Source organism: Prionailurus viverrinus, chromosome D1, assembly GCF_022837055.1.
Source record: "Prionailurus viverrinus isolate Anna chromosome D1, UM_Priviv_1.0, whole genome shotgun sequence".
Taxonomy (NCBI): Eukaryota; Metazoa; Chordata; class Mammalia; order Carnivora; family Felidae; genus Prionailurus; species Prionailurus viverrinus.
The window spans coordinates 62,853,481-62,864,980 of record NC_062570.1 but is presented as its reverse complement, the minus strand read 5'-3'; the positions used below and the strand labels follow the sequence as shown (position 1 = coordinate 62,864,980).

General features: G+C 38.9%; 1 protein-coding gene across 1 annotated transcript; it reads right to left on the bottom strand.

Moving 5' to 3' along the window:
• Nucleotides 1-210: 210 nt before the first annotated feature.
• LOC125176756 (olfactory receptor 52E4) lies at nt 211-1,173 on the bottom strand. Its single transcript, XM_047878566.1, has one exon. The coding sequence runs from the start codon at nt 1,162-1,164 to the stop codon at nt 211-213; it is 954 nt and encodes a 317-aa protein (XP_047734522.1). The 5' UTR covers nt 1,165-1,173.
• Nucleotides 1,174-11,500: the final 10,327 nt, after the last annotated feature.

The following is an 11,500-nucleotide window of genomic DNA, read 5'->3' as shown; positions in this document are numbered from 1 at the left end:
TCCAGGACATCTTCTTTTCCCATCAGTGCTTTCCCTTTGTCCAGTTACATGGGATGGGTGGGTAGAGCAGAGAGCAAAGTTACCTGTCAACTTTAAATGAATTCCAATAAAAAATAAAAATCTGGCTACTGCTATCTACTCTAATAGGAAATAGGAAATTAAAATGTGGGTGGTATGTGGATATATTTTCCAAATGTTGACACTGAACTATTATTTCTGTACAAATATCTTCACAACTCTCTCTCGGATGTGTTTGGTCCTGACTCCATAGATGACCGGATTAAGGGCCGGTGGGACAACCACATAAAGATTAGCCAGAAGAATGTGGATATAGCGGGGAATGTTTCTGCCAAAACGGTGTGTCATAAAAGAAAAAAAAGCTGGCGTGTAAAAGCACAGCATGACACAGACATGAGAACCACAGGTATTGAGAGCCTTTAGCCGGGCATCCTGAGAAGGAAGGCGGAAAACAGCTCGAAGGATAAGCACATAGGAGGAGGCAATCAGGATCACATCCACAATGATATTAGAAATCACCATGAGCCCATAGATAATGTTGACCTTGATGGGTGCACAGGCCAACCGGGCAAGACCCATGTGCTCACAGTACGTATGAGGGATGATGTGATGCCCACAGAAGGGCAACCTCAGAATGAGAAACACGAATGGAGTCACAAGAATTAAATTTCTTCCAACAACAAGAGAAGCTAGGATGCTGATGGTTTTATTGGTGAGGATCATGGTGTACTGGAGAGGGTTGCAGATGGCAACAAAGCGGTCATAAGCCATGGCCACCAGGAGAACAGTCTCCATTCCTGTGAACATGTGGATAAAGAACATCTGGGCAAGGCAGCCCCCAAAGCTGATCTCCTGTTGGTTGAACCAGAAGATGCCCAGCATTTTGGGGATGGTGGACGTGGACAGACCCAGATCGATCATAGACAACATGGCCAGGAAGTAGAACATGGGCTGGTGGAGACTGTGTTCAGTCTTGATCACAAAGAGAATGGTGATGTTCCCCACAAGGGCAATCAGGTACACAATGCAGAATGGGAAAGCAATCCAGATATGTACAGTTTCCAGTCCTGGGATTCCTAGCAGGTGAAACAAGGGGGGATGGAAGTGGGTGTCATTGATGGAAGTCATTCTCCCAGCAAGTGTCATTGAATTCCTGTTGAGGCGTAGGTATGTCGCTCTCGTTATGATCTTTTCTTTATCAAGGTCATAGAAAATGAAGAGAACCTTAACTGGTGTGCTGGAGGTAATAGCAGGAGTGGTTGATTGCAAACTTTAGAGATTCTGTTCTTTCCAGAGGGTAATTGAGTAACTCTCAATACATGTTATTGTTCTGAGATTAATTGTGGGTGATATTATGTGTACCTTTAACTTTTGTAATAATGTGAGTTATTTGAAGGAACTTATAGTCTGTCACCTAGTAGTGTATGCTTATCTGCTTGATATTTTCTTCCATTTTTTTTTCAAATAGCTCCTTTTTTATTTTTGGGAAATTGCTATACCCGGGACTTCTCAAAGTGCGATCTGGTGTTAGAGAATCCAAAGTCCAAATGAGAAAGACTGAATTATACCATTGGCTGTCTTTTGATATAATATAAATGTAGGGATTTACCTAATGGATCTCATATGTCACATGACTTAAGGGTGGTCAATCAGATGGTCTTTCTTTAAATTTCCCTCAATCTATCTCTCCTATGAGACCATTGTTGTTTTTGATGATTTCTGATCTTATGGAATGCCTTAGTTTCCTATCCCACACCTCCAGACTCTGTTTATTCTGCCATTCCCTAATGTTCTTACAATAAATTACCTTTTGCTTATCAATTAAACTACGTTCATCTTTCTTACAACATATAATGAACATAGAAAATTACACCTTGTCCTTAAGTTGTTCCTGGCTTCAGGTATGAATAGATAAAACAAGTAACAAATTTCAGTGACACCAAAATTGAAGTGTTGTTAATGAATCTTTCCTGATCCCTGAAATGAATAAAGGAAATTGTTTTAACACTTTGTGCCACTAGTATATTGTACAATTATGCTGCATCTAATACAACATGACTTCTTTTATGTATTTATCTATTTGTTACCAATAGAAACGCTGCTGCCTGGGGGCAAAAACTGGGGGATATTCATTTTAACATTCCCAACGCTGCCACAGGAGTGTATGGTTCCAAGTTTTTCAGAATTTAGCTGTTGAATAGAATCAGGATTTGTGTAAGTGTGCACTTATGTGTGTGTATGTGTGAGAGATAGAAAGAGAAAAAGAGAGTTATTAAACTGATTCTTATTATGTATGTGATTGCATGTAACTTTGCCAGCTAGTTATTGATAAGTAGTAATACCCAGGCAAGGGAATTGATAGTCACCTGCTCTGCTTGAGAAAGAGGAACGTCTCTTGTCCCCAAAGAAGCTAGAGAGAAAATTATTCATATATATGGAGAAAACAATGTTTGCCATGGGAGTATGCAAGGCTGAGAAATCAGAGGGCAATGGCTGGTGGGACTTAGGAGAGTCTGAGGAAGTAAGTAGGATGACACATCATGAGATTCACAGTCCAGAGTCAGCCCCATCTTCAGGGATGCTGTTTTTCAATGATACTTTACTGGCTGAGGGGGGAGCTTTCCAGGGGAGAAGCAGAGGGAGCTCTTTTTGATAATATACCTCAAATTCAGTAGGACACCCACCCTCTCACAATTTTGGTCAGAAAGTTTCCTTATTTCTGCTGCAGTTGTGTGCCACAAATAGTGGCAGATAGTGTGGGCCAATAAGCTCAAGGATTATTCCTGGAAGGCAAGGTAGTAATTTCGTCTTTTTCTAGATGTGCACATGGACAAAAAGCCCAGAGTCCATTTTAAAAGCTTAATTGATAATAGTTAGAGATCTTTCCCTTTTAGTGCCCACCAACTCTCAATTTATTGAAGTTGTGTTTTTTTTTACCCCACTGGCTCTTTTTCCTTTGACTGTTATAGTAGAATATTTTAGATGATTTATACAGACTGAATTCATTCAAACATGCCTTGAAATCTTGCTATGCCATACTAATGGGAATCCTTGAACACATTCCTTTACTTTCTACATCAGTTTTTTTTTCTGTAAAATTGAGTTAATAAATTCTATCCATGTGACTTGTTTTAAGCACAAATATGACCGATGCATGTAAAGGACTAGCTCTTAGGATATATTCAAGAAGTGGTACTTATTTAAACTATTAGTCCTTCCCCAAATTTTATTTTTCTTTTAATTCTGAATAGCTAAGAATGTCACCTAATAGCACAAATAACTTACTTGATTATAAAGAGTTTATTACTTACAAATAATTCATGGTGACTATAGGGTAAGATGAAGGAGGCAGGGAAAGAGGGATGACCCAGAATATTGCAAAGTGAATGAGAAGTGTAGAGCTTCACATTTAGATTTATTTCTGGAATTCTATGGATTCACACATAAACTAATACAGTTCAGTTGGAAAGTAAACTGTGTTCTCTCTCATTCTACAGATTTCTCAAGCTGGGTGGGATCAACCAATTGATGAGAGTACCTTCTTTCAGGCACTGTCATGAATAGGCTATGACACAGAAAACTAGAGGGGGACATTGGATATGACTAAACTAGCAGATGTACTGGGCTCCATTAAAAAGGCTTGGATATATTTCCATAAAGTAGTAGGTGCATGGTGGGGGAAGGGGAGCAATGTAGAATTGAGAACCTCTAAACCAGGATTATGCAGGAGAAAACAAATAAGATTATAGGGCAGACCAAATGTATAATACCTACATCATTTTATTTGGATATGACATCAGTCACACTTCTACATCTAGCCTCAAACATATGACAGTGGCCTGCAGTAGCCTTCTGCCTCAGATGAATCACAGCAAGCCTAGTTGCTGGGTCTGCTTCCCTGCCAACAATTTGCTAGTCAAAGCAATCTTCTTTAGAGACAATATATGTGGTTATGCTACTGAAAACTATTTGTGGCTTTCTAGCGGTGAGGAGTATACTATGTGAGGTGTGTGTGTGTGTGTGTGTGTGTGTGTGTGTGTGCACGCATGCGCGTATGTGTGGAAGAGAGAGAGAGGGATACAGAGAGGAGAGAGAATTTCTGCATATTGCCTGTTGGCATATCTCTGTGCTCACCTGCTGAATGTCTGTTCCAGTCCCATGTGCTCTGTTGTGTTCTTTTGTGAAGACAATGGATAATGGGGCTTTGGATAACTCCTGAGCAGAGAAGAGACTACTGTCCCCTTCTATCCTCATTTACCTCTTCTCCTCCTCACTATCGTGTCTCATCTCCCTTGTCTATGTATCCTTACCTTTCTAATATTTCCTCTGTCAGCCCTCACTTGGAGCAATACCACAGCATAAGCCTAGGTGCTTACACATGGTGATTGGAGCCCCTCCAAGCCTCCAGGTCCCAAGTCCATCCTGTCACATGGAGAAAATCTTTATAATGAGTGAAAACATCCCTAAGTCTAAGCATGTCCCAGGATCCCTGAGCTTAGCCTTCAGAGTCCTCTGAGCACATAAACTTGGGCTGATGGGTCATTAAGCCCATCTAACTATTTGTTCCTCCCTACCATCTGCAGAAACAAATCATCAGATCAGATGTAACTTCTAGGTCAGGGGAGATTATGTCTCATGAGCTGTTAGGAAGCAAAATATCCTGAAGGAGTGGGGGGAGTCTTTCTGGGGGATGATGTCATAAAAATAATTAAGTTGAAGCCATTAAGTCTTCAGAGTGTGACTTCTTAGGAAACAGCTATTAGTGACTCTTCTGCTTTGTTTAATATAAATGTGTGATCCTGATGCAGTCTGGTGTTATGACCATGATTTCAAAAGATGAGACCCCTAAAATGGACACATTAGACCCTGTACCAACAGTCTATTTTTTGACAGTGTTCATCCCTATAGATAATAGTATCAACTTTCTTCCAACTCAGAAAGATTCTCCTTACAACCTATAACCAATTTTAAACAGATAAAGTCTTTGGAGAGGGGCTTTCATGTGTTTTAACTCTTTTGACAGAAGGTGAAGGAAACTCCACATTCTCCTGAGAAAACAGAATCTAGCTAGAGCTCAAAGTTTAGCTTTCTTTGTCTCCCTCCCTTGATGATGATGAGGTAGACCTTCTAGTACCAGGGCATGCCTTAGGTCAGGATTTTCCTGAGTACAGAGAGGAAAAGACTGAAGGACAGTTGAATACATTAGAAAATCTTTTTTTTTTTTTTTTTTTTTTGGTTTCTAAGTTCAGATAATTTTGAGTGGTTAAGAGAGAGAAGATAATATCTGCGTTCCAAAAGAGATTCTGGTTAGATCTGATATGTTCTCCTTTTTATTGCTTCTCTTTTTGATGAATGAAAAGCTTACATACCTTGCCTCTCTCTGGTCACTCCCTCATGGTATCCATTTTCCCCATTGTTTCCACATTTACCTTTACAAATCAAGCCTGACTCTATCTAATCTCTACTTAAGATTTCTTTTTATTCCCTCTGCTTCTCCATTATATACATTGGGCTTTATATGATAAAGTATATACACCACTGTTGGCAAAGTACTTCAGCAAATGCCCAACCAAACTGTAAACTTTAATTCTACTTCATGACTCTCCAAATCATTACTCTGTCTTAGGTGATCAAGAGTCCTACTTAGAAAATAACTACTGCTCATTTTCACTTTCCTTCAACTTTCCACCAATTCTCATGTTCTCCATGATGGTCTTCTGTATAAACCATTTAAAAAGGAACCAGATACATGGACTCCTAAATAACTATGATTATTATACAAAGTAAATTGGATGACAAGATGAAAAACACAATCTCCAAGTCTCTTATTTTTATATCAATGTGTACTGCTATTATAACATACACATTTTTCCCCTGGGGTTTTGTGTTTCCCACCTTTACCATTTTTTCCCCTGAGTTTTATTGTAATAGCATACACATAACATAAAATTTGCTATCTCAGCCATTTAAAAAAATTTTTTAATGTTTATTTATTTCTGAGACAGAGAGAGACAGAGCATGAGTGGGGGAGGGGCAGCGAGAAAGGGAGACACAGAACCCGAAGCAGGCTCCAGGCTCTGAGCTGTCAGCACGGAGCCCGACACAGGGCTTGAATTCACAGACCACGAGATCATGACCTGAGCCGAAGATGGACGTTCAACCGACTGAGCCACCCAGGCTCCTCTATCTCAACCATTTTTAAGTGTACAGTTCAGTAGTGTTAAATACATTTATATTATTGTTATAACCATCACCACCATTTATCTCCAGAACTTTTTCATTTTGCAAAAACTGAAAACTCTCTATCCACTCAACAATAACTCCCCATAGACTCTTCACCCCTTCCTCTGGCAACTACCATTCTATTTCTAATTTTTTTTTTAATCTTCCCTTTTCCCCCATGCCCCAGCCTCTTGTAACCACCATTCTACTCTCTGTCACTGTTGGTTTGGCTTGCTTTCTTTCTTTTTTCTTTCTTTCTTTCTTTCTTTCTTTCTTTCTTTTCTTTCTTTTCTTTCTTTTTTCTGTTTCTTTCTTTCTTTCTTTCTTTCTCTTCCTTTCTTTCCCTTTTTTCTTCCTTCCTTTCTTCTTTCCTCCCTCCCTCCCTACCTCCCTCCCCCCTCCCTCCTTTCTTTCATTCCTCCTTTCTTTCTTTTCCATATAAAACTGAGATAATGCAATATTTGTCTTCATGTGACTGGCTTATTTCATTTTAGAGTCATGTCCTCAGTTTCATCCATGTTCCTTCAATGGCAGGATGTTTTTCTTTTTAAAGGTTAAATAATATTCCGATGTATATATTGACTGCATTTTATCTTTGTTGAATTTTTTCAGTTTAGTATTTATATTTTAAGCTGTATAATTTCTGTTTGGTTCGTTTTTATAGTACCTACTCCTTTGTTAGACTTCTCATTTTGTTCATGTATTGTTTTCCTTATTGCATTTAGTTGTCTATCTTCTCCTGTAGTGCACTGAGCTTCTTTAAGATGATTATTTTGAATTATTTATTAAGTGGTTTATAGATCTTCATTTCTTTAGGACCAGCTATTGGAGTTCATTAGTTACGTTTGTTGGTGTCATGTTTATCTGATTCTTTGTGATCTATGTAACTTAAGTTGGTATGTGTGTTTGAAAGAACAGATACCCCTTCCAATTTTTAGACTGATTTTGGCAGGTAAAGTCCTTCTGCTGGGTCACTGGACTGATGGGACTACCTCTGAGATCATGGTTGAGTAGCGCTGGAACCAGGTCTGTGGCTATCATCTGGCCTACAGTCAGCTTCATGGTTGGCAGATCTGTTAGCAGGGTTGCAGATGGGTGTAGCCCCCACTGGTTCCCATTGGGCCACTAGGCTTGTCTCTATTCAGGCAAAATTGCCCCTTGTCTGTGGTAGAGTGGGGCTGGAATCAAGCCATGGCTACTGCTTCAGGGATCACAATCAGGTCTGAGGTTGGCATACCTCTGTAACAACAGAGGGCAGAGATGGGCATGGATTCTACTGAGTCCCTTGGCAAAAGTGGCTAGTATCAGGATTACATACAGGTGGGACTGGAGCCAAGTTCACAGAAGACATGGCTGCCTCCAGTATGCAGCCAGGACTATGGTCAGGAGGCCTGCCATTAGTGTATGGGCTTGCCTTCTCCAAGCTACCCTTTTTCAGTCATGGGCTCTACCTGGGTCTTACAACCTTCTTCTTGGATCCCAAAGCTCCCACAAAGGCATTTTGGTTCATGAATGACTGTCAAATATTTGTTTCTATAAGGAGACATGAGCTGAAAACCTATTATTCCACCATCTTGCTTGTGTCACTCCTCTTCAATTGATTTTTATTAGTTTCTGGTTCATGGCTGAAATTTTTCATCTTGCCATCCAATTTACTTTGTATAATAATCATAGTTATTTGGTAATCTAAGTATCTGGTTCCCTTTTGAATATTTTTCTCCTTTTTTGTTTGCTTTTTGGTTGTTAATTTTTGTGTTTGTTATATGGTTTTTTATTATTAAATGCTGAGTTTATGAAGGACAACTTGTCAGAATACTTTTATGTCATCCGTATTGTTATCATCACCAAAAAAGGTTTCACTTCAGTTCTGATAAGCAGTTAGGGTAAAAGCACATCATGCCATTCTAATTAGAACTGAGCTAATGCTGACAGGCTACATACTTTGTGATGACTGCTGTATTTCTGATTTACCCTCACTCTCTGGGCACTCCTTTGGTGATCTATTTCCCCTAATCCTTGTCAAGCTCTGAACTCCAAGGCTTAATCCTACCCAATGCTGTGATACTGTTAAAGCTCTCCTGATATTACCAGACTTTCTGAGAGCTCTTCTAAATCAGAAAATGCATAGTACATGTTGAGGAAAAACACCACCAAAGGCAGGATTCATTTTTGTTTACTTTCTGTTATTTTCTGGCATCTTGTCCCATTTATCTTTGCTACTTTGTTATTGATCTAATGCTTTAAAACATGTTTTAAATATTCTGTCAATTTTTCAAAATGTCTTCATTTTTCTCTTGGACATGAATAATGGACTGAATGAACACTGAATTCTAATACAAAATAATTTTCCTCAAGTCATGTAGACTTTTTTTTAACATCCACATTTGCATTTGAGAATTTTGATACCAATCAGATTATGTTTTTTCTGGAGGATAGAAGTAGCAATCAGTTCACTGTACATCTCTGTGTATAAAATATGAGGAAAGATTATTGGCCCATTTATTCCATGAATATAGGCATCTGTTTAGTATCCTGGTGATTGCTTCATGGTCTGCTCTACTTACTGTATTGTTTGGCTCTGAATTTGGAAACAATTTGTGCTATTTGGAAAAAAAAAGTGACCTTCATTATCCTGGAAGCACTATATTTCATTTGTTTTATTATGTTGTTGTTTATATTATCCAATATTTCCATTCACTTTCCTTCTCTTTCCTTGAAGTTTTAAAAAAATATCCAGTCTGTTTATGACCTATATTGTAATCACCAAAAATGCTATATTTTTATTATTTCTAGCTTATTATTTATTCAATGTGCTTTTGAAGGAGATCAGAAGTAAATACTTGGACTCAAAAAATATATCTTGACATAGAAATTTAGGAAGACTTTTACAACACATGTCCAGAATAAGGTGTTTAAATCAAGGGAGTATTTGGTACCTCATTGGTTCAAGGGATAAAGAATATTAAGCTAGGGGAGCCTGGGTGGTTCAGCCCATTAAGTGTCCAACTTCAGCTCAGGTCATGATCTCACAGTTCATGAGTTTGAGCCCTGCTTCGGGCTCTGCACTGATGGTACAGAGTCTGCTTGGGATTCTCTCTCTCTCCCTCTCTCTCTGTTCCTCCCCTGCTCTCTCTCTCAAAATAAATTTTAAAATTTTATTTTATTTTATTTTATTTTTTTAATTTTTTTAAGATTTTATTTTTTTTTTATTTATTTTTTTTTATGAAATTTATTGACAAATTGGTTTCCATACAACACCCAGTGCTCATCCCAAAAGGTGCCCTCCTCAATACCCATCACCCACCCTCTCCTCCCTCCCACCCCCCATCAACCCTCAGTTTGTTCTCAGTTTTTAAGTCTCTTATGCTTTGGCTCTCTCCCATTCTAACCTCTTTTTTTTTTTTTCCTTCCCCTCCCCCATGGGTTCCTGTTCAGTTTCTCAGGATCCACATAAGAGTGAAACCATATGGTATCTGTCTTTCTCTGTATGGCTTATTTCACTTAGCATCACACTCTCCAGTTCCATCCACGTTGCTACAAAAGGCTATATTTCATTTTTTCTCATTGCCACGTAATATTCCATTGTGTATATAAACCACAATTTCTTTATCCATTCATCAGTTGATGGACATTTAGGCTCTTTCCATAATTTGGCTATTGTTGAGAGTGCTGCTATGAACATTGGGGTACAAGTGGCCTTATGCATCAGTGCTCCTGTATCCCTTGGATAAATTCCTAGCAGTGCTATTGCTGGGTCATAGGGTAGGTCTATTTTTAATTTTCGGAGGAACCTCCACACTGCTTTCCAGAGCGGCTGCACCAATTTGCATTCCCACCAACAGTGCAAGAGGGTTCCCGTTTCTCCACATCCTCTCCAGCATCTATAGTCTCCTGGTTTGTTCATTTTGGCCACTCTGACTGGCGTGAGGTGATACCTGAGTGTGGTTTTGATTTCTATTTCCCTGATAAGGAGCGACGCTGAACATCTTTTCATGTGCCTGTTGGCCATCCGGATGTCTTCTTTAGAGAAGTGTCTATTCATGTTTTCTGCCCATTTCTTCACTGGGTTATTTGTTTTTTGGGTGTGGAGTTTGGTGAGCTCTTTATAGATTTTGGATACTAGCCCTTTGTCCGATATGTCATTTGCGAATATCTTTTCTCATTCCGTTGGTTGCCTTTTAGTTTTGTTGGTTGTTTCCTTTGCTGTGCAGAAGCTTTTTATCTTCATATGGTCCCAGTAATTCACTTTTGCTTTTAATTCCCTTGCCTTTGGGGATGTGTCGAGTAAGAGATTGCTACGGCTGAGGTCAGAGAGGTCTTTTCCTGCTTTCTCCTCTAAGGTTTTGATGGTTTCCTGTCTCACATTTAGGTCCTTTATCCATTTTGAGTTTATTTTTGTGAATGGTGTGAGAAAGTGGTCTAGTTTCAACCTTCTGCATGTTGCTGTCCAGTTCTCCCAGCACCATTTGTTAAAGAGGCTGTCTTTTTTCCATTGGATGTTCTTTCCTGCTTTGTCAAAGATGAGTTGGCCATACATTTGTGGGTCTAGTTCTGGGGTTTCTATTCTATTCCATTGGTCTATGTGTCTGTTTTGGTGCCAATACCATGCTGTCTTGATGATGACAGCTTTGTAGTAGAGGCTAAAGTCTGGGATTGTGATGCCTCCTGCTTTGGTCTTCTTCTTCAAAATTCCTTTGGCTATTCGGGGCCTTTTGTGGTTCCATATGAATTTTAGGATTGCTTGTTCTAGTTTCGAGAAGAATGCTGGTGCAATTTTGATTGGGATTGCATGGAATGTGTAGATAGCTTTGGGTAGTATTGACATTTTGACAATATTTATTTTTCCAATCCATGAGCAGGGAATGTCTTTCCATTTCTTTAAATCTTCTTCAATTTCCTTCATAAGCTTTCTATAATTTTCAGCATACAGATCCTTTACATCTTTGGTTAGATTTATTCCTAGGTATTTTATGCTTCTTGGTGCAATTGTGAATGGGATCAGTTTCTTTATTTGTCTTTCTGTTGCTTCATTGTTAGTGTATAAGAATGCAACTGATTTGTACATTGATTTTGTATCCTGCAACTTTGCTGAATTCATGTATCAGTTCTAGCAGACTTTTGCTAGAGTCTATCGGATTTTCCATGTATAATATCATGTCATCTGCAAAAAGCGAAAGCTTGACTTCATCTTTGCCAATTTTGATGCCTTTGATTTCCTTTTGTTGTCTGATTGCTGATGCTAGAACTTCCAGCACTATGT